The sequence below is a fragment of the Agelaius tricolor genome, unplaced genomic scaffold, assembly GCF_023055355.1.
Source record: "Agelaius tricolor isolate 1412-34295 unplaced genomic scaffold, bAgeTri1.0.p SCAF_23, whole genome shotgun sequence".
Taxonomy (NCBI): Eukaryota; Metazoa; Chordata; class Aves; order Passeriformes; family Icteridae; genus Agelaius; species Agelaius tricolor.
Window position 1 is genome coordinate 11,814,410 of NW_027269283.1, and position 23,375 is coordinate 11,837,784.

The 23,375-nt window shown below is 45.9% G+C and overlaps 1 protein-coding gene across 2 annotated transcripts in view; it reads left to right on the top strand.

Moving 5' to 3' along the window:
- BCAS1 (brain enriched myelin associated protein 1) overlaps positions 1–14,254 on the top strand; it is a 35,402-nt gene extending 21,148 nt beyond the window's left edge. For both annotated transcript variants that reach the window (XM_071446701.1, XM_071446702.1), the window contains 3 exons: positions 2,533–2,700; positions 8,766–9,014; positions 13,170–14,254. In XM_071446701.1, the coding sequence (XP_071302802.1) occupies positions 2,533–2,700; positions 8,766–9,014; positions 13,170–13,244 (492 nt within the window). In that variant the 3' untranslated portion in view covers positions 13,245–14,254. The remainder of the gene's footprint in view (positions 1–2,532; positions 2,701–8,765; positions 9,015–13,169) is intronic.
- Positions 14,255–23,375: the final 9,121 nt, after the last annotated feature.

The following is a 23,375-nucleotide window of genomic DNA, read 5'->3' on the forward strand; positions in this document are numbered from 1 at the left end:
AAACAAAAAAGAGGAGAGATGTACAAAAAAACAAAAGACAACAGGTTGGCCTCAAACTCAGCTTGGTTTGAAGACTCTGTGGGGTGTCCTGGAGTGAATTTATCTTTTTCTGGCACATTTAATGCACTGTCCTTTTGCTAGGACAGAGAATCCAAGCTCAGATAGGTGGAGAATTCAGAGTCAGGAGTCGCTTTGCTTTTGAAGTCACAAACAGCAACCACAACACTCAATAGATGCAGGATTCAGCTCCAGCTTCTCTTTCCAGGCACTCTCTTAAATATCCATCTTCTGATGAGCTTTCACTTCAAAGTGCAGCTAATGAAGTGCCTGTCAACACGTGGCAGTTAATGCTGCTGCTCTGCCTGCAGATGAATAAATATGGAAAGGGAAAATGAAAAATTCCTTATTCAGCTTCTCAGCTGGGAGCCACTTTGTATTTGCCCCATTTCCTGATCAGTCTTCACGAGAATTTTCAGAACTGTTACTCAAATATTTGCTGGGCCAGCATTTCTCTTTTTTTCTTTTCTTCTTTTTTTTTCAGAAGGAATGCGAATAGGGAATTACAGTGGGCAATTTCCAATATTTGTGTTGGAAAGCTGCTTCCAAGGCCTTGTAGATATCTGATCAGGGCAGAGAAACATGATGCTTCACATTTATCTGATCAAAGCAGGCCAGGCCAGGGTGGAAGGTGATCAAGGCAGCATTATTTACACTGCTCTGGGACCTGTCTTTAAAAGCAGATGTGTTTGCTTTAAAAACTTGAATTTTAAGCAACTCTTGCCATGCAACTGCAGGAAAATCCTGCTCTTTTTGCTGATGTACAAACAGCCAACTGGTTAATTACTGGGTGAAGCAGAACATGGAATCCTAGAATGGTTTGGGTTGGAGGGACCTTAAAGTGGCCCACCCAGAGCCCCCCCTGGCATGGCAGGGACACCTCCCCCTGTCCCAGGGGGCTCCAGCCTGGCCTTGGGCACTGCCAGGGGTCCAGGGGCAGCCCCAGCTGCTCTGAGCACCTGTGCCAGGGCTCAGCACCCTCACAGGGGGGAATTTCCTCTGTGTATCCAACCTAAATTTCCCTTCTTTCAGTGTGAAGCCATTCCCCCTTGTCCTGCAGAAAAATTTCCTGAAGAAATGTGCAAAAATCCCTGATACTTGAAACAGCTCAATCCCTGAATAGCTGCCTAACCCTAATTTAACTGGGCAGTGCTTTTTGGAGGTTGGCATTTGGTCCCAGGGTGCTTTTGTTGGTTGTGCCACCAATTCCACCGCAGAGCCAGAGCTGCAGAGACAAAACTGCTTTGGGGTTTTGTGTGTGAGTGATCCCAACCTGCCCCCTTGGAGTGGAGAGATCCCAGGAGCTGAGCTCTGCCTTACTGAGCCACTGCTTCCACTCTGCTCTGAATCATTTCCTCCCAGCAAATAGATGGGGAATTGATGCTATGGATGTGTGCATAGGCAGAGATCCAGAGTAAAATTATTATAGATTGATTATCTCCGAGCTGTTCATAAATATAAATTAAATGTACAATTCCACGGGGAAGTGGGATGTGCTGCAGCCATCTCGGGCAGCAGGGGATAAGGAATATTTATTCCCTTATCATTCTTCTCCCTGTTGCTCCACCCCCAAAATGTTGTTTCTTCCACAAAAGAGGAGTCAGGAACAAAGCAAAATCTTTCCTGCTGTGGTAGAAATCCATGGTGAATCCCCTTCTTGAATGTGGAATTCCCTGCAACTTAAAAATATGCCAGAACTAAAAGGTGTGATGGAATACTGAGTGAATATATGGATAGCTTCTGCATGAAGGACTAAATAAACTGGGGTTTTATTTGCTCAGAAAGGGAGATGACAACAGCACACAGAAAAACTGCTGGAAAGGGGAACAGGAAATATAATTGTTCACAATAAATGTGGCAGAGTCCAAGTAAAAGAATGTGGTGACAAATAAGAATAAACAAGTGACAGGACAGGGGGAACAGCTCCAAACTGGCACAGAGGAGGTTTAGATGGGATATTGGGAAGGAATTGTTCCCTGGGAGAGAGGAGAGGTCCTGACAGATTCCCAGAGGAGCTGTGGCTGCCCCATCCCTGGCAGTGTCCAAGGCCAGGTTTCAGCAGTTAATAGTGCCCACAGTGTGTTGCAAACAATCTTAGTTCTGCTCTTGTGTGCAAATTCCTGCGAATGATTTTTCTCACATTTACTGGATTTACTTGAGCCTCATCTCCTCAGGACAGCATTGCTGTGTGTGATTTCATTTTCATTCTTCTTACATTGTAATCAAAGCTGGGTTCTTGTGATTGGGAACCAGCAACTCAAGGAAGGTTATTTATTTTGTTTATATAAACTGGCGGGATTTTAACACTTATTTACTTCCTTCCATTTGGGATTAATCTAATTCCTGAAGCAACATAAAGACAACAGGGAAACTGAGGATGCTTTTATGCTCTGCTTGATTGTAAAATTTTAAGAAATGAACCAACTCCTCACGGATTGAGTCAGAATGTTTCTTCCACTTGATTCCCAACCCCAGAACTCCTCGGAAGAAGCAGAGGCCGTGAGCAATGAGAAGGCAGAGGTGGCTCTGGAGGCCGTGGCTCCCGACAGGGATGAGAGCAAGGGCACAGAAAGCACCGAGGTGAAACCGAGAGGGGCGGAGAGCAAAACGCCCAAGGCAAACCTGAGGAAGTTCTTTAAGCTGGTAAGAGCAGCTTTGTCCTTCTGGAGCTCAGAGAGCTGGGGAGAGGCTGGGAAAACACTTTGCCTTTGTCTGGGAGGGTGCAGGGACGCTCAGGGATGAGAGATGCTCCAGGATGAGGGGTGCTCAGGGATGCTCAGGGGTGGGGGATGCTCAGGGATGCTCAGGGATGTTGGACGCTCAGGGATGCTCAGGGATGCTCAGGGATGAAGGATGCTCAGGGATGAGGGACACTCAGGGATGCTCAGAGATGAGGGATGCTCAGGGATGCTCAGGGATGGGGGATGCTCAGGGATGCTCAGGGATGCTCAAGGATGAGGGACGCTCAGGGATGCTCAGGCATGAGGGACGCTCAGGGATGCACGGCTGGGACTTCTCCCCGCATCCCCCCGCGCATTCCCCGTCCTGCATCTCCCTCTCGCGGCTCCTCCCGGAATGTCCCGAGGGCTCGGGTGCCCTTTCCCCGCCGAGGTGGCGCAGGGAGCTCCAGGGGTGGCGACACCGAGGATGCTCCTCTTGACAAACCGCAGCATCCCCCAGTGGGAAGCTCCTGGAGGAGCCCTCCTCCAACCCCGCCTCCAAACCCATCTCCCGCTCTCAGTGCTCCTGTGCTGTGTCCTGGAGTTCCTGCAATGGCTTTGGGGAGCTGTATTTTTAGTGGCACGATTTTTTTGGCAGTTAATGTAGGTTAGGTGAAGTGGCACGTGAAAGGAAAGGAGGCTGTCACTCCTGCAAAAGTCCATCAGGTGGGAAAGAGGAAAGGCAGAAAGTAGAATCTACTCCTGCTTCCCAGAGGGAAAATTGTTCCCAAATCATCTGCAGTCCCTGTGCAGCCCTGCTTCCCCACATAATCAAACTTAGGCAATAAATAGCATTTAGAATTGAGAATAATTATGTTGTCACAACTAATGATGAAAATGCAGCAGCGTATTGGCTGTCCCCACTCTCCTCCATTCAAAAACATCCCAACCCACCCTGCTCACTGCAGAAACCTTTGTGGGCAGCCTTGGCCAGCAGCAAGCCCAAGTGACCAGAGGCAAGGACAAGAGGTCAGCAGTGCTCTGGAGAGAAATCCTTGGCATTGTTTCGTCCTCGTCTCACTGGCAGCAAGAGGGAGCTTTGTCTAGACCTCAAGGTCTTTACTCTGTTTTTGGTTAAAAATAATAATAGCAATAAAAATACGAGGTGGATTAGAGAGGTTGGCTAAAGCAGGGCTATTTTTATCTGGGTTTGGGGTGTTTATAGGGGAAAAAGTAACACTGATTGCAGTTAGAGCAGGTTTGTTTTTGTTCCTAAAGGCATTTGAGGACTTGCTAAAACACAAATGCAGAGCAGATCTTATCACAGCCCATCCTCGTGCAGCCTGGACGGGGTTTGTCCCCAGCACACACCTCACTGTGCTTCCTCCCCTGCAGCTCCTGCACAGATAAAGCTCCCTGAGCACAAACCTGTGCCAGGCTCGGCAGTGGCACCTTCCAGGGACAGGGTTTTCCCACAAAAGCCATGAATGGTCGTGGAGTGGTTTCATTTTCTCTCCTGCTGCTGCCATGCATTGATTTCTGTGGTTTTGTAGGAAAGTCAGGTTGCAGCGAGCCCATCTGTGGGACCAGGCTGGTGCTGCTGCGCTCCGCGTTACAAGCGTAGAGCTGCAGCAAACCGCAATTCCGCCCCAGATAAATTTAGAACCAAAGTCACATCCTTTCATTGTTTTCATTGAACTTCTGCAATGAAAAATGACATTTAAACTTGGGCACTCTGAAATCCTGCAGTTTATTTGACGCTTTGCTGCTGAGCTCTGTGCATTCTGTGGCACCCAGGAGAACACCTCCATCACATTTTTAAACACAAATGCTCATTGCTGTTTTCCCTTTTGTAGCACTAATTGTAACTTAAGCTTAACCTAATTCTCACAAAGCTTGTCCTACTTACTCAGTTTGGTCAGACGGGGGTTTCTCACTTTTAAATCTAGATGGAAATGGGTTTTTACCTTAAAAGATATTTCAGAGTCAAGGTTTGCTCTGAGTGACCTTCCAGTGCTGCAGCCTCAGGCTCTGCTTGGATTGTCCTGGCTGGGAAGTGTGGGAAGCAAGGAGGATTATTATTTAGAGGTTTAAGGGCTGCAGGAATAAACTGGAAAGCAAAAATCAGGATTAAATGGATGCTGATGACAAAATATGGAAACATCCCTCTAAAGCTGAGTGGGCTTTAATTATTCACAGCACATGCACTTAGTAGGGTGGATAAATAGAGGGCAAGTCCCACTAGGACTTGTAGGACAGATTTGGCTCTGGAAAGCAAAGAAAAGCTCTTTCCTAGAAAATTCCAGCAGCAGGGCTGACAGCAGGTTCTTGTTTAGTGGCTGAGATGATCCCTGCTCAGGCCTTGGTGGGAAACCTGACTGGCAGGAGACAATCCCACAGAGCAGGGCCAGCAAAACCCACCCTGGAGATGGGGACATTTCCAAAGTGGAGTTGCTGAGGTGCCTTCAAGCCTTCATTCCTGGGAGTTTCCATCCTGAATGAAGGCCTCAAACAGGACCTTTGTTGTTTTAGTCAGGCAAGGGTGATGGTGGAGGGAGCCCCCGTTGGGAAGAGGGAGATGGCCCCGGCCCCAGACACCACATCCCCTGGTGATGGGCTCTTGTCACTTCCTTCCACACAGCTCTGCCTCTTGAAATGTAAAAGTCACTGAAAGGAAAGTGCTACACTCACCGAGCTTCGTATATTTACACATAACTTCTCTGTTTCTTTTATCTGTTCATAATATTAAACAAGATTTTAAAGAGTCAACATCATATTTTTTTAAAAAAAAAAAGCTTTTTCCGGGTGTGTTCCTTTTCTTAAAATAATCAGTGGGTTTGTGTTCAGTCTTCTTCCTCTCTCTTGCTGCTTTTTGACTTTCTGGAAGAACCTTGGCTCAGGCAGTGGAACTAAATACACACAGAATTATTTTTACTTTGTTGATTTACTTGTCTTCTGAGGAAAGAATCATTTTGGTGGAAACTCTACAAAAGAGAACTGAAAATGAGAATGAAAACTGTTCACTGCAATGTAACAAAAGCCATGAAAAGATTTGTTTCTTGTTCTGTTTTTGTTTCTTTCGTTCTGTGTTCATAAAATCTAAACCCAACCTTTGGGTGTGGTATTTTCACTCTATTCTTCATGGCTTCCAAATGCTTCATAAAAATCATATTTTCATTAGAAATACAAATTCTATTAATTTGAGAGTCAAAGCCTCATCTGCTCCAAGTGAAGATATTCCGAAGAATTCACCTCTCAGTAATGAGAACTAAAACAAGCTTCTGTCTATAGACAGTTTCCTTTAAGAGGAAAACTAAAGTTGCATTCAAAACTGTCATTTCAGAATTTCCTTTTTTAAATAGCTGTAAAATTATATCTCTCTCTTCCTATTTTCACAATGTCTGATGACACCAAGGTTAATTTTCATGAATTATGTCTCTAAAAGCATCCTAAATATAGAAGGGCCTTGTCTTGTGACACTTAATCCTTATTTCATACAAGAGCTCTGTGAAGTGATCTGAGTAAGACACCAAAAGTTTCAGCTCTGGATCTATTTTATTATTTTAATGAGCAGCCAGCTTCCTTCCATTTTTGTAAATCAGTTTATTGTTCTTCCTCCTTCTCTCCCTTGCCCTGGTGTAAAGTAGAACAGTTTTATTCCTCAGAGGAGCCCAAGGAAAACTGGATCTGCTGCTGACTTCTTCCTTTTTTCGGGATTTCTTTGAAAGGATTTCCTTAAATTATGCTGCAGTGTCTCTGGAATGCTGTGATTCTTCTCCCCTTCCCATCCCTGCCACTCTGCACCCTCCAGAAATTTCTGCACTGCTCCAAAACCACAGAAATCCTGGGCTTAAAAATCAGCCTTGGTCCAAGGTCCCTGTAAGATAAGGGGGAAATGTGTCCATTTTTCTTTTCTTATTTCAGTGGCACTGCTAATGTTGAGGGAGGCAAAGCAAACTGCCAGGAGCAGCTCCCCTTTGGAATAAGGAGCATTAACATCTTTCATTATTCATTGGCCTCACACCACATTTCCTGAGCTGCTCCCATCAATATCAAATCTGCCAATTTCCTGCCTTTCAAGGTTAATATGAAACACCTCAAAGAGATTATCTGATAGGGTTTGAGTTGGGTATTTTTTTGCCTGGAAAATGTATTATGAATATTTTTAAGAAGTGTTTAGTTTGCCTGACATCAAAGGCCCCACCTGCTCCCAGCCATGGGGACAGCTCTGCTTTGGCTGCAGAGCTCTCTCAGGCACGTGTGGGGAGGAAAGCTCTACTTTTACACCCACAGAGCAAAGCCACAGATTCCACAGAGTGTTTCTGAGGCTTCCAGGCTCCTCGGGCCCCTCTGAACTCAGCTGTGTCTGGGCTCAGCCCCAGGGCTGTGCTTGTGGCTGCAGCGAAGGTGAACGTTTGCAATTGCACCTGAGAATCGTTTCAGAGGTGAGCTGAGGTCAGGAGGCTCTTGGGAAGCAACTGCTGAGAGCTCCCAGAGTTAACTGAGCCAGAGACAGCTTTCAGTTTGCCCTGTGTCCATCCTTGTGCTGGGAGAGCTCCTGCGCCCCTGGGCACTGCAGTGCCACTTCCCAGGTGAGGTGACACGGGTGGGCTGTGGGCTCTGCTCACCTCTGAACCTGCTTGAAGCATTTATAAATCTGCTGATCTTCATGTTCTCCTGCACAAAGACTGGATTTTTAAAGTCTTAAGAGCAAAGCAATCCAGGTGTGAGGAAATATTTACCCATGTACATCAATCTCTGGAAAAAGAAATCATCCCAAATGTTTAGTGGAGGAGTTGAGTCTCCTGGTCAGGCCTGAATGTATTAAATGGGTTCTGTGATTTAAACATGGAACTTTTTAAAGATTGGGTAGTGAGAAAAGCTGAATTGAGTGAAGAAGGCAAAGCAGCAGGATTGTTGTCCCCTCTCATTCTTGTTTCCCCAAAATTAGACTGGCTTGAACGTTTTTTATTTTTAAATACAAGAGGTGCGTTTGCATTCTGTTTCTCTAAGGTTTCTGCTTTCAGGGTTTTCTCTGAAATCATGATATCTAAAAATGTTTTTGTTTTGAATGAAAGCTAAGCCTGGCATGTGAGCACATAACCCCAGGCCTTCAGAAGAACACCAAATATTTCAAGACTATTGGTAAAATTCCCAAAGCTGGAAAAATACACAGCATTAAGCTTGGGCCATGGCCTGAGGGCAGATGTGAGATTTCCAGCTTTTCAACATGGCAAATTTGTGCTGTTTTAATGATGGCAATAAATAAAGCCATATGGGTTTGGGGTTCTTTTTTACATTGAAAAAAAAATCCTATTTGCAAACAGATTTCCTGGCAAAACCACCCTCATTTACTGCTTTCCAAACAGTGACGATTTCGTGGTCTGATCCTTTGTTTGCCAGATATGATTTTTCTTGTGTGAACTTCAAATATGTCCTGATCTTCTGTGAGCTCCAGAATCTTCCCCTTTACTTTAGACAGGTGCTTTGTGATTGTGGTGTTTTTTGGAAGATTTCCTGTCTCTTCTTTTGCACTTGTACATGAAATTTTCTATGATATTCTGGCTTTCCACAGCCAACCCCTGTGTTGTTAATTTTTGGTTGGAGTGTTGCTCATTCACAGGGAATTTGTTTTAATCCTTTGCTTTATGGGGTCTCATGATTCTCTCCTCTCTCAGATCGTTTCCTTGCACTTTTTGGGGCGCAAACTCTGGGGGTATTTCAGTGGGCAGTGACTCTCAGTGACGTTCCCTGCCTCCTTGAGCAGCCCCAGCAGACACATCCATGAAGTTGGTCCAGGCAGGGATGGTTTGATCCCTCAGTCTTTGCTCATGGAATTCCATCAGCTCCCCGGGAGCCTTCCCTGAGCCAACACTGCAGGAGTTCATCCCAGCCTCTGGAAATGCAAACCTGCTGGGCACCAGGACTCCTCCTGCCAGGTGGCCTTCCATTGTTTAAATTATTTTTTTTCCCTAACATATTTACGGATCTCCTCCTGAACTCTTTCTGCTCCCCACTAAAAATAACCCCTGTTTGAAACCACTGCAGACTTTAAACGCCACGGAGAAGCCTCTTGCCCCGTCTGAGAGTGACCCTGGAGGCCCAAGGAGCAAAGAGGGCTCCAAAGACAAGAAGTCCACGCTGGAGCTGGGCAAGCAGAAGGGCAGAGAGCAGCCAGAGCCCCGGGAGCAGCCAGCAGCTGAGCCTGACTCCATCCACAACGGCGGCGACGCCAAGGAGCCCTCCTACAAGAAGGCAGAGAAGAGGCAGTCCCTGGGAGGGTTTTTTAAAGGCCTTGTACGTTCATTTCTCTTCCTTTTTTTACTGTTTTCTGGGTGGTTTAGGCACTCTGATCCACGTGGGATTGGTGCTTCAATTTCACCAGCAGGGCTTGGGCCAAAGAACAGCAGGGTTTTGGGAAAGGGAGGAAAATTCAGGGCTTGGGGTGGTGGTTGAGGCAGGGATGGTTTGGTGCTTTGCCCTTTGGGTTCCTGGCTGAGGCAGGGGTGGTTTGGTGCTTTGCCCTTTGGGTGCAGTTGAGGCAGGGGTGGTTTGGTGCTTTGGGTTCCTGGCTGAGGCAGGGATGGTTTGGTGCTTTGGGTTCCTGGCTGAGGCAGGGATGGTTTGGTGCTTTGCCCTGGGGATGCTGTTGAGGCAGGGATGGTTTGGTGCTTTGGGGTCCTGGTTGAGGCAGGGATGGTTTGGTGCTTTGCCCTTTGGGGTCCTGGTTGAGGCAGGGGTGGTTTGGTGCTTTGCCCTTTGGGTTCCTGGCTGAGGCAGGGATGGTTTGGTGCTTTGCCCTGGGGATGCTGTTGAGGCAGGGGTGGTTTGGTGCTTTGCCCTTTGGGTGCTGTTGAGGCAGGGATGGTTTGGTGCTTTGCCCTTTGGTGTCCTAGTTGAGGCAGGGGTGGTTTGGTGCTTTGCCCTGGGGGTGCTGTTGAGGCAGGGGTGGTTTGGTGCTTTGCCCTTTGGGTTCCTGGTTGAGGCAGGGATGGTTTGGTGCTTTGGGGTCCTGGTTGAGGCAGGGATGGTTTGGTGCTTTGCCCTTTGGGGTCCTGGTTGAGGCAGGGATGGTTTGGTGCTTTGCCCTTTGGGTGCTGTTGAGGCAGGGGTGGTTTGGTGCTTTGCCCTTTGGGTGCTGTTGAGGCAGGGGTGGTTTGGTGCTTTGCCCTTTGGGGTCCTGGTTGAGGCAGGGGTGGTTTGGTGCTTTGCCCTTTGGGTGCTGTTGAGGCAGGGGTGGTTTGCCCAGCAGGAGCTGGAATTGTTGGCCCAGATATGATTGTTGGCACTGTTGGCACAGCGCTGGATTTGGGGTTCATGCCTGGCTGTGGGGATGATTCAATGTTCCTACAAATTACAGGGAAAGTGGAGGTGGGGCTGGTGTAGCAGAGGAACCTGTCTACCCCTGGGGGAGTGCAGCTGGGACATCCCTGCCAAGGAAAATCCCTGCAAAACAAAACCCCTGCAAGTTCAAAATCAAGGGAGGTGGTCAAAATCAAAACTCCTTTGTGGAGTTCAATGAGAGACACACATTTAGAATTCTTCCAGAAAGGGAGATCTGGAGGAGTGAGGAAACACCTTCAAAATTCATGAAAGACACAGAGAGAGGCAGGAAAGGTGGCTCAGACTGAAAGGACAAGAAAAGCTTTAAGATCAAGGGAGGAGATTGTGAGAGGTAAAAAGACAATTTGAGGAATAAAACAGAATCAGTGTAGAGGAGGTAGAGATGTTCTGTAGGATTTATTTTTTCAGTTTGCCTCAGTTTGGTTGTGCAGTCCCTTATCTTCTGCTGCAGTTATAGAGAGTGCTCCTGCAGCTTCCCTCTCCCATTAACTCTAAAAAAATAGAAATTTTTGACCATATTAAAGTTGATTTGGTCAGTTTATTATGCTTCAAAGTGGCAGCAAACCACATAACAATGAGGTCTGCGTATGGGAAAACTCTCATGGGATATTATTATGGATTATTATTATTATTATTACCTCTCTTAGAATACGCTCAGGGTTACCAAGAGCTAAGAAACTCATTCTGCAATCTAAAAAAAAAAAAAAATCTTATCTCCTAGGTGATCAGAAGGTGTAATCATTGATCTAAAATATTAGATCACACCAGCATTGCCATTTCAAGATAACAGCTCGATTGTCTGGGAACAACTCAGCAGAGAAATTCAGCTTTTTGTTGGTAAAATGGGAGCAGGAGATGTTGAAGAGGGGATCCAGCAGCTCCTGTTCTGGATTTTAACCCCACCCTCTCCAGGATCTGAGTCCCCTGGGAATGCACAGAGCAGGAGGATGTCACAGTGCAGGAATGGAGATTAAACACTGCAGCTCCAGCTGCGCTGGAAATGCCGGAATTTTGGCTACAAATGCTGAAATTTTGGCTACAACTGGAGCCATTGATGTAAGCAAACAGCATCAGTGCCTGGCTGCAGGGTTTGAGCACAGATAAGGTTGTTCCTATGGTAAAAGAGATTAATTTATAAGCTGTAGCAAATGTATTTAGGGAGTCTTTGAAAGATTAGATTAGAAAGGAAAAGAAAAGGGAAAAAAAAGATTAAGAACATTGTTTCCTGAGCTGGAATAACTCACAGTCCAGTTGTCAGGAGCTGGGAGTGCTCAGCACGTGGAAAGTATTCGGATTTTTTCTGATCAGAGTATGTGCTGCACTAACCCAGGCGTCTCCTGAGCAAAATCTGGGGGGGGGAAATACCCCAGCACCACGATTTTGCTGCGTGTGCCCTTTAAAATGCTCTGCCCAAATGTTCCAGGCTCGCTGTGACAAAGCCATGGGCTGGTGGTACCTGAGCTCCTGAATCCCAGGGCAGAGCTGGAATTTGTCCCTTAAAAAGGCAGAACAAAGTTCTTTCTTTCACAAGAAAGAAGGGCTTGGAAATTCCAGTTCAGCAGGAATCATCAGCCAGTCTGATCTTCCTGCTTTAATCAGCAACCACCTTGAAAATGGGTGCAGTAGGAGACTGCAGTGAGCAAGTGAGTGACCTCTGCAAAATGGGTGCCAAATGAGGCAAAATGGGGATTTTTGACAAGGAGAATCCTCCTCCTTCCACCCTTTTATAGGAAGAAAGGCAAATGGTCTCATTGTATTCCCTGATCAGTTCAGAAGTGACTTCCTCGTGCTCAGACAGGAGCTGGAGCTGGCAGACCCCATTGCTCCTGTGATGTGGGAAATCTTCACCTGACGGGGAGGTTTTTAGGGGTTTTGGGAAAATTTGGAACGAGTAGCTCATGTAGTATTGGTTGGTGGATAAATGATGGATTTGCTGCTACCTGTAAATGGCCAAACCCTTTCATTCTGCTCTAGAGCATCCTCCAAACTCAACACCAGGGGAAGCAGAAGCGAAGCCACTGCAGCCAGCTCAGCTGCACGAGGTCACAATCAGCTTTAGATGGCATTTTTCAGTCCATTGTGATTTTTGGCTGCTCTTTTTCATACTTAGATCCCCCAAGGTGAAACATTGAAAGAAGATCAGTGAGGTGGAGCCTTATCAGTGTAAAAACCTTGCTGGTTTTACTTCCCTGAAGGGGATAAGGAAGTTGAGACCTTTCACTCCCCATGCATAACACGGAATCCTCCTGAAGTGGAGACTCAGGTTTCCTGGAAGGAACAATTCACACATTATTCTGCCTGGTTCCTATCCTAGGGAGAGCACAGAGGCACCTATAGCTTTGTCACGCTGCATTTTCTGCTCAGCAAGGCATGATTTGGGTTACAGACAGCACTGACACCCCACAGTGGTAACAGTGACCTCAAACACTCTTTGTGGGTCCTTTTTGCTCAAGTTTTGGCAGCTTCAAGGCCGGCAAAATTAGGTCAAGCACCTTAAACCAGAGCCAAGTTTTTATCAGTTAGTGAAAAATGTGGTTGGTATAGTTAGAGCTATACATTTCCTTCATCTAAGCTGGATTAGTGTCTTGGAGTGGTTCCAAACCCAGAATTATGTTTGCAGTGTAAAAAAAGCTTTATCACTTGAACATTGTCGAATACCTGTCATGCATAAAAGTATTTAATGTTCCTTTAACCCAGAGCAGAGCAGGGCTCTGGCTATAATACACCATTCATCATGCCTGAAGGACTCTTAGCAGGGCTGCAGTGAAGCGTTCAGGGCAAGGAAATGTTAGAGAAATTATGCCAAAACTCCAATACTACAGACACACAGCAGCCTGGCTCTGGTGTGCGAGCCCAGCTCCTGACAACAATTGTTTCCATGCCAATTGAGACAATTCTATTAAAATAACCCCCACATTTAGGCAGGAACTTTGTGTGGTTCTCATGATGCAGATAGTGCTCGTATATTTGTGCATATTAAATGAAGAAAAGCAGGGAGATTAAATCAGTGGGAAACATCTGGCACCAAAAGTCCAGGACACAATTCCAGACTTGACCATTCAGAAACACTTGGAAATGTTTCTAAAGGTGTCTCCCTTGTCTCCACAGGGCTCCAAAAGGATGTCGGATGCAGAAGTGCAGACAGATCCCGTGTCCATCCTCCCTGCTGGGAAATCCAAGTAGTGCCCAGCCCTGGCTGCTGGAGGGAGGCTCAGCAGCCTCTGGGAGCTCCAGGAATGACTCCTTTCCTTTCTGGCAGCAGGAATGACTCCTTTTCCCTCCCACGGCTGTCACAAACACCCAGGGCTGAAGCAAACACACACTGGGTACCATTGCAGGTTGTCACTGGCAGGGTTTGTTCCTCACCTGTAGAAAGCAGCTCTACAGAACCCCGTGAAATGTGTTTAAGGTAAGGTGCTGTGGATGGTTTGAGGCGTGCAGAGGGCAGGGTAAGGCAGGTAGGAGGGTGGCAGAGAATTCAGTAAATGGCAGGAAAAGCAGGCAGGTGACAGAGGAGGGCAGCGAGGCACGGGCGGAGAATCCTCTGCTTCAGAGAGCTTGAAAGCAGCCGGGAAAACACAAATCCCTGCAGAAATGTCCTGCTTTGGTGTAACAACAGCCGAGTCACTTCTGGGGGCGTTTGGACAGAGCTGGAACTGGAGCTGAGCCCTTCAGCCTGGCAGAACCCGTGGCGATCGAGTCCTGCTTGCTGCTGGTTATTAATGTAAATTAAAACGCTAAAATGCAAAGGCTCGGCGGGATTGGGGCAGCTCCCGTCTCGGCCGGCGGGGTGGGATAACAAATTAAAAGCTATTTAAGGTTCTAATAGGACACAAGAGGGCAGCCACGTCCCCTAACGCCGGGCTGTGCCTGCCAGCCCGGAATTAATGTTCCTTAGATCATAGAAAACTTAAATGTTCATCCCGATGTTTGTTTATATCCATACTTGTAATTAATCCTAATAAAAACCAAAATCAAAGCTGCCCAGGCAGCTCTCTGCTTCACAAGACTCCTGTAATAACTGTAGTTAATAAATTTTACAGAAAATTAAGATTTCTGTTCCTTCAGTCCTAGCCTGTACAGGGAACCAGGGGCCTGACATTTTAATCCACACTGATCTTAATGATGCAATACTGTATATTTTGACATCCTTATCTTTAAATAAACTAATACTTATCATTTGAAACAAAAAACCAGTTGCTGTTTCAATTTCCAAACCAAGTTTGTTATTTACATCCCCGTGGTCTGATGATTGATGTGACATTAAGGCATAAACCAGCACAGACAAACCTTGCCTGTGGAGGGAACAGTTGCTTTCTCTCTTTATTTGAGTGAAGATTACACCTGGAACGCAGGGGGGAATTCTGTACATGCACAATTATGTTTCTAACTAATCAGAGAGCACAGAGGTGCAAAGGCCCTGCAGTTCAGTGGGGTTTTGGCTCTGGGTTCTGCAAACCTGCAGGTTTGGGGTGCCCAGCCCAAGCTTGCAGCTGGTTCTGTGCACAAAGAGCACAGACCAAGGGTTCTGTAGCTGCAAAGGCACTTCCTGCTCCCTCCCTGGCACTTTGATGATACAAAGGGATATCAGTCCTCTGGTTCTGTTGGATTCCTCCCCTGGTTTTGATTCCTCCCCTGGTTCTATTGGATTTCTCCTCTGGTTCTGTTTGATTCCTCCACTGGTTCCTCCCCTGGTTCTGTTGGATTCCTCCCCTGGTTCTGTTGGATTCCTCCTCTGGTTCTGTTGGATTCCTCCCCTGGTTCTGTTTGATTTCTCCTCTGGTTCTATTGGATTTCTCCCCTGGTTCTGTTTGATTCCTCCTGTGGTTCTGTTTGATTTCTCCCCTGGTTCTGTTGGATTTCTCCCCTCGTTCTGTTGGATTCATCCCCTAGTTCTGTTTGATTCCTCCTGTGGTTCTGTTGGATTCCTCCTCTGGTTTTGATTCCTCCCGTGGTTCTGTTGGATTCCTCCCCTGGTTCTGTTGGATTTCTCCCCTGGTTCTGTTGGATTCCTCCTCTGGTTTTGATTCCTCCCCTGGTTCTGTTGGATTCCTCCCCTGGTTCTGTTGGATTCCTCCCCCGGTTCTGTTGGATTTCTCCCCTGGTTCTGTTGGATTTCTCCCCTGGTTCTATTGGATTCCTCCCCTGGTTCTGTTGGATTCCTCCCCTGGTTCTATTGGATTCCTCCCCTGGTTCTGTTGGATTCCTCCCCTGGTTTTGATTCCTCCCCTGGTTCTGTTGGATTCCTCCCCTGGTTTTGATTCCTCCCCTGGTTCTGTGTGATCCCTCCTGCCAGCAGCAGCTTTGCAGAGCCCCTCATCCTGCCCATACCGCAGCCACACGTGGAAGGAGAGGAAGAAAGGTCTTAGGAGAAGCATCCCCAGCTCGGGGAGTTTCCGCATTCCACACGGATATAAGGAACATTAAATGCAGCTTTCATGTCCAGGAAAGCTTAGGGAGTCATTTGGAAATCAAAGCTTTGGAAGGGCTGCAGCCCAGGACAAAGGAAAAGAGCAGCCAAGGCAGTACATTGCATGTTGTCAACAAACAGGCTCTGGTTTGGTGCTGTGGAGTACAACTGGAGCAGATCACACTGATCAAGGGTCTCTGGGTGTGTTTCATGGGGCATTTTGGAAGGGTTTTAAGCATCTGATGAATATAAAAGGGAATGGATCAAAAGTGCAGATTTTTGTGCAAGAAACGCTGGCTTACAGCACACAGAGGTTTATTTGCCCCTCAGGAGGAGCAGTTCCCAGTGGGGTTCTTGGTGCCCATCCCAGGAGCTGAGCTCAGCTCCCACCCTGCATTCCCAGGAGGGCTGAGGGTACCTAGAAAGCACCAACTCCTCCCTGCTGACCAGGCCAGACCCATCCACCCTCAGAGCAGGGAATCTCACCAGGACCTTGCCCTTGGAAGTTTAAGGTCCTTCACTTTAGGAGCTGAGTCTGCTCCCACTGAGCCAGGCCCTGATTCAGGGTTTGTGTTTCACAGCTCTGCACCCACAACATGGTGTAAGAGCACATGGACACCTTTTGGGACATAAATGTTCACAGCTGGCTTTAAAGGCACTCATGCAACAAAAGCCATGGTTTTCTGCATGGAAGGATGGTGTGACAGGAGATAGATAAACACAGAGGGGTCTGGCTGTGGGACTGAGCCCAGGGCAGCTGCAGGTGGAATGGCTCTGGATTCTGTGCAGTCTCACAATATGAGAATATCAGTGAGAAATCTGGATTTGTTACAGGCTCCACCTCTTCTGGATAACACACCCTGGGCTTTACTGGCAATTTCAGCAGCTCAGCAGTTCTGAGAACACAAAAACAGGAAATTCTGCAGCAGCCCTGATGAGGCTGAAGATGCTTACGAATTCCTTAAAGAAGTGTCATTTTCTGGAAACAAATTATCAAAAGCCTCGAAGAAGAATAAACCTCTTATCAGCACTCTTTGCTTTGACTTCATCATTTCCTATTAAATCTGTCACCTGCTGCAGGGCAGAGGAAAGAACCTCCTGCACAGGAAGCACCAGAGATTGGACTTTACACCGGAAAGGGACAGAGTCCAAATTCCTCCTTTATCACATCCCAGAGTGAGTGAGCAGGTGATGCAGAGCCAGCTGTGCCCCTTCACCTGCCTTTGCACACAGCAAGGGCCTTCATTCTGATCACAGACCTTTAATCTGGTCATAGTCCTTTATTCTGGTCATAGTCCTTTATTCTGACCACAATCCTTCATTCTGATCACAGTGCTTTATTCTGGTCATAGTGCTTTATTCTGACCACAGTCCTTCATTCTGATCAAAATCCTTCATTCTGATCACAATCTTTCATTCTGATCACAGACCTTTATTCTGATCACAGTGCTTTATTCTGATCAAAATCCTTCATTCTGATCACAACCCTTTATTCTGATCACAGTCCATTCTGATCACAATCCTTCATTCTGCTCACAATCCTTCATTCTGATCACAATCTTTCATTCTGATCACAGTCCATTCTGATCACAGACCTTCATTCTGATCACAGACCTTCATTCTGCTCACAATCCTTCATTCTGCTCACAATCCTTCATTCTGATCACAATCTTTCATTCTGATCACAGTCCATTCTGATCACAATCCTTCATTCTGCTCACAATCCTTTATTCTGCTCACAATCCTTCATTCTGCTCACAGGGGTGATAAGGACAGACCCTCACCGATGGCATCTACACCACAGTTAGAATTTTGCAGACTCATCTTTGTGCACCAGTTCCTGGGATGTTTGTGATGACTTCATTGGAGTTGTTTGGAGAACAGAAGGGAAGTGGGGATTAAGCTGCAGAGGTTTCACTTTTTTTTTTTTGCTGTCAGCAGTTTCAAGTCCATTGGAGAAATGGATTCTGAGCTGGTACAGGCTGAAATTTTATTACTTTGGTAAATGAATCTGAAGTAGCCCAGAATGTTGGGACTCCATCATCACAGGAAGCTTTTCTCTCTGCAGCTTTTGAGCCCTGGGAGTGGCTGCCATGAGTGAAGGAAAAGAATTGCTTGTGAAAAATTTGCTTGTAAAATTGAGCTGAAGCAATCTTTTTTCCCTGTTTTTAAAAATTTTTAATTGTTTTTTTTAACCACTGCTTCACATACTGAAGAGCCACATAATTATCAAATGCCTTGTTCAGGAACCCCTCATCAAATTCAGTAATCAGGGCTAGATAACTTTATTGCTCCCTGTTTATTGCCACAAAATGCTCTATCAACATTCACAACCCCAGCCACGGAGCAGAACCAGTCTTAAACATTATAGAAAAAATTCTTTTTACCCCAAGAACCCAGAATTGGGCCACACCAGAAGGACTTTGGTACTTCCAGCCCTGCCAGAGACACAGCCACACAAATTTCACTCCAGTGAGACTAAATCCATGCAAAGGCTTTTATTGCCATTATGACTACAGTCAAAAATAATTTTTTTGGCTCTCTTCTCCCACTTGGTTGCCTCCACACAGTCCTAGCACAGTAAAAATCAGATTTTGCTGAGGGGTCTGCAGGTGCCGCGGGGCACTGAAAGGGTTAAGCCTGCAGTGGGGTCAGCCCAGTTGGGTTCATTTGGGAGGTGATGAGAAGGTTTAATCCCCTAAAGGGATGGGCCAGGGAGGAAGAGCTGCAGGAGGAAGGGCTGGCTGTTCCCAGGAGCAGGTAAGAGCCGTGCCCAGCCAGTTTGGGGTGGGTTTGTGGGGTTTGGTGCCTTTCCAGTCTTTTTGTGGCTTCCCAAGGAGACAGCAGTGCTTGATAAGGTTTTATGGTTCCATTCCAGTCTTTTTGTGGAGTGGTTGTCCTGCGGTTTGGGCTGATTCCCCTGGAGTTTGTGGGGTTGTTGCCCTGTGATTTGGGGTGGTTCCTTCATGGTTGTTTGGGTGATTCCCCTGGGCTGATTCCTCCATGGTTTGTGGGGTGATTCCCATGGATTGTTTGGGGTGGTTCCCCCATGGTTTGGGCTGATTCTCCTGGTTTGTGGGGTCATTCTCCTGGACTGATTCCCTGTGGTTTGTGGGGTGGTTCCCCCATGGTTTGGGCTGATTCCCCTGGTTTTTGTGGGGTGGTTCCCCCATAGTTTGGGGTGGTTTCCCCCTGGAGTTTGTGGGGTGATTCTCCTGGACTGATTCCCTGTGGTTTATGGGGTGGTTTCCCCTGGATGTTATGGGGTGGTTCCCCTGGTTTGTGGGGTGGTTCTCCCATGGTTTGGGCTGATTCCCCTGGATTTTATGGGGTGGTTCCCCCATGGTTTGTGGGGTGGCTCTCCCGTGTTTTGGGCTGATTCCCCTGGATTTTACGGGGTGGTTTCCCCTGGTTTGTGGGGTGGCTCCCCTGGCAGTGCTGTGCAGCTCCCTGGCTCTGTCCCCACCAAGCCCCACTGCCTGGGAGGTGCTGCCCACCTGCAGCCCAGCACATCCCTCTGCCCTCCCACCTTTTTGCTGGAAGCCAAAATGTGACCTTGGCCACCTCATTCAACCCTGAGAGCATAAATAACTCTGACCTCCTCAAATACCTATTTAAAGGTGAATGGCAATGCTAAAATGTGAATTTAGTGGTGGCTGGAAGTACAGGGCAGCATTTATCACAGAAATAACAAGTTTTTAAAGTTGCCTTTCCTTGTAAAACGTGCTGGGAAGGAGGGGATGTGACACTAAAACCTCTGAGAGAACCAAACAGGGCTGGTATTGAGAGTTTTGATGTGAAAAAATGATGGATTTTGGTGCATCAGAAAAGCTATCTTGGTGAAGGAAATTGCGAAATGCTCTTCCTTGGGTTAACTTTGGTGGGGGATTTTTTCTGTTTTATTAATTCTCAACAAACAAAATTCTCAGCATCACTTAAGTTTGTAACTGCCTTGATTAGTGCAGGGAGATTAAGAAATGGTGTAAAAGGAACCTGAATTCATCAGAAAACTTTCTTGGTGAAGGAAATTGTGAAATACTCTTCCTTGGGTTAATCTTGGTGGGAAATCGTGTCTGTTGTATTCATTCTCAACAAAAAAAAAAAAAATTCTCAGCATCTCTTAAGTTTGTAACTGCCTTGATTAGCGCAGGGAGATTGAGAAATGGTGTAAAAGGAACCTGAATTCTGCCTTCAGAGCACTCTGGGGCTGTGGCAAGGTGAGGGTTAAGGGAAATCTCCTTTTCCCTGGCCCTGTGTGTCAGTCACAGAGCTGACCTGCAGTGATGTAACATAATATGGACACGAGGCTTTTACCAAATGTCACTCTGAAACAAAGCATGTGCTTTTAGGGAAAGTTGTTTGTTTTAACTGAGCCCAAAATGAAGCATTCATCATCTTGTCTCTTGTGCAGCACATTGTTCTAGCTTGGAAAAAACTGAAACTAAACCATATGCTGAAAGGGGAAGAACTCAGAAAAATTTCCTCACTTTCCATCCAGTCTGTGCCTCCTTTTTGAGCTTCAAGGGGAGCAAAAATGTGATTGCTGTAGACAGGGTAAAGATGGTGTTGCTATTCCCAGTCCTTTGCACAGAGTAGGTGCTTTCAGGAACTTGGAAACAAACATTGCACTAAAATTACTGCTGGTTCCTGGCAGAATTGCTTGTAAATGTCTGCATTGGAGGCTGGAAATAGAATTTGGGGGTTTGCAGAACGTGTTCCTCAGGCTTGTTGTCCACAGATGTAGCTTTGTTCTTACGGGCACGCGGCTGCCAAGAATTCCCTAAGCAACTGCTGATTCTGCAGACTCACATTTGGGGGTTCTGCTTGTAATTTCTCCAAGAACTGAAGATTTTATAAATGCTGATTCCTTGGCAGGGAGATGTTGTGGAGGTCATCCCAAACTGGCATTGTCAGCTTGTTTGCAACTTCCCCTTTACCTTAAATTTACTCCTAATTGATTCTTCATAAGATTGTACTGTTAGCTCCTATAAAAGGCCAAAAATATGATGTTAGTTTGGAAATTGATTTGGAAGTCTGGGGACAAATCACTGTTTTTGTGGAGCATTGTCTATTTTCAATTTACTGTTGGACTCCACATATCAACCACATTTATCTGAGTGCTTCTTTATATCTGATTTCTTAACACATTCAGTTGATCTCTGCCCTGCCAGCAGGAGAACACAAAGTACTCCTGAAAGATCTCAGCTTGCAATCTGAGATCGTTAAAACTCATGTGGCAGCCTAGTTGTTATCACCAACAGCCATCTCAGATATTTAAAGTGAGATTTTTATTCCAGCTGTTAGACTGAATTTAGATTTTGCTGTTAATTTTGCTGAATTTAGATTTTTGCTGTCTGTAGAAAAAAAAAATAAAATTAACCATCAGTTTTTGCAAGTTAATGCAGTGTTGACTTCAAATCAGGCACCTCCAGGAGGAGAATGCTTTATTCTTCCTACATTTGTTTACACTCCTTGGGTGTCTTTGGGGTTTTTTGCATTCAAGGCAGAGATGCAGAGCACCCACAGTAAGAGAGCTCCATGCACTGTTTAATTTCCCTTTTCCCAGTGTTTATTACACCTGAACTCTTTCTGCACAAGGTTTGGTACCAGAGGCTGCCCTCAGGTCAGAGATGGCCACACTCAGGCATGACAGGCTCTTCTTTTTTGCTTTTTCTCTGTTTTTCCTTGCTGCACATCTAACTTGCATCACCAGGAGCAGCCCTGAGCTGGAATTCTGTGTGAATCTCACAAATCCCAGTCTGACAAATGCAAAGGATTTACCTGGAATTCTGTGTGATTCTCACAAATCCCAATCTAACAAAGGAATTGTTAGATTGGGATTTTGTAACAAATCCCAATCAATGCAAAGGATTTACCTGGAATTCTGTGTGACTCTCACAAATTCCAATCTAACAAATGCAAAAGATTTACCTGGAATTCTGTGTGATTCTCACAATTTCCAGTCTAAAAAGTACAAAATATTTACCTAGAATCCTGTGTGATTCTCACAATTTCCAGTCTAAAAAGTACAAAATATTTACCTGGAATTCTGTGTGACTCTCACAAATCCCAATCTAAAAAGTACAAAATATTTACCTGGAATTCTGTGTGATTCTCACAAATCCCAATCTAACAAATGCAACATACGGTTTTTTGGTTGTTTTTTTTTTTTTTTCCATGAAAAAGTCTAATGCACGAGCCTGGGCTCACACAGAGTCTTGTCACCCTTTCAGGCAGGTTTCGATGTGTGGCAGGATAATTGAGATGTCAAGAAGTGCCTTGCTTTTGCTGTCATTAAATGGGTGTACCTGAGAATTCCTGAACTGGATTCAGCAGAACCCCAGAGTGCAGAGCAGAACAGTGCTGCCAATGCTGATAAATAGTGCAGCTGCTCCCTGAATTACCTGGGGTATGATGATTCTGGGCACAAACTCTCAAAAACATCACTGCTGTTATTGCACAGTTTGGAAATTATTGCCTTAGAATTAGAGAGATTTTTAACCACCAGTTTGACAAAAGTTTGCTGCTTTATTTAATTTTTTTATTATTTTTAATTATTTAAATTTTTTTAAAATTTTTTTAAATTTATTTTTTATTTCAATTTTTTTCTTACCACAGCCCTGCTGTTGGCACTGCAGTCAATCTATAGTGATGTTAGTTTGGTTTAAGTTTTATGAAGGCAGTTGAGAGCATCCTGTGGATTCCTGAGCTCAGTCAAATCTCAGAGCCCTGCAACCCTGTTTGACACAGAACTTCCCCATCCTGCAAGCTCAATGGCAGCAATAAAACCATAGATGCTGCTTTTCTAACAGGGCAGAAATGAGTTCCTCTGTGCAGAAATGTCTGCCTGAAGCAGATTTTCCATGGAGTGTTCTGCCAGTGTGTGTCACCACCCAGCATTCCTGGGACCCCAGGGATGAAGTTCCCATAAGCACAGATGATATAATTCCTTCCAGGACCAGATTCATGTGCTAATGTCATTGTTACACAACTCAGCTTTAAATTAACGACATGAGGTGCTAAATAATCAAAAAGCTTTCTTCTTCCTTACCTCCACCACTAATTTTTCCAATGAGAAACTGAAAATATGATTTTTTTTTAATGTAAAAAAATAGAGTTCTCTTCTGTCCTAACACAGACCTTACATCAAAAAGAGTTTTGTTATCTCCCTTCCCTGCCCCTGAACCAGAAGCAATTTCCTCACCCTGCCTGGCCCTGCTCTCACACAGAAAAATGTTCTTTAATATCTTCTTTAATATGTCCTTTGCCATGTCCCGAGCCTGGCAGCGGCAGCCCAGCCCCTCCCAGCCCTGCTGGGTTTTCAGCCATCCCGTGGTTCCTGCCCGAGTTTCCTTTGAGTGCTGCCTCCCATCACTTCCCTCCTCCCTTCCCCTGCTCAACCCCATCTCCCTCTCCAGTGCCAGTAGAGGGCACTTGGATTTAATTTCTTGCACGGTTCAGGCTCTAAAACTATTCAGCAGTAGCATTTACAGGTTTTTTGTTTGTTTTATTTTTCCCTGAGAAACCCCAAACCAGCCCATAATCCCAGTTTAGGATCCTGGATTCCAAACCCCAAACCAGCCCATAATCCCAACCTGTGTGATCCCAGTTTAGGATCCTGGCTCCCAAAAAACCCATAATCCCAGTTTAGGATCCCAGATCCCAAACGAGCCCATAATCCCAGTTTGGGATCCCACACGAGCCCATAATCCCAGTTTGGGATCCCAAACCAGTCCATAATCCCAGTTTGGGATCCCAAACCAGTCCATAATCCCAGTTTGGGATCCCAAACCAGTCCATAATCCCAGTTTAGGATCCCAGATCCCAAACCCCAGACCAGCCCATAATCCCAGTTTGGGATCCCAAACCAGTCCATAATCCCGGTTTGGGATCCCAGATCCCAA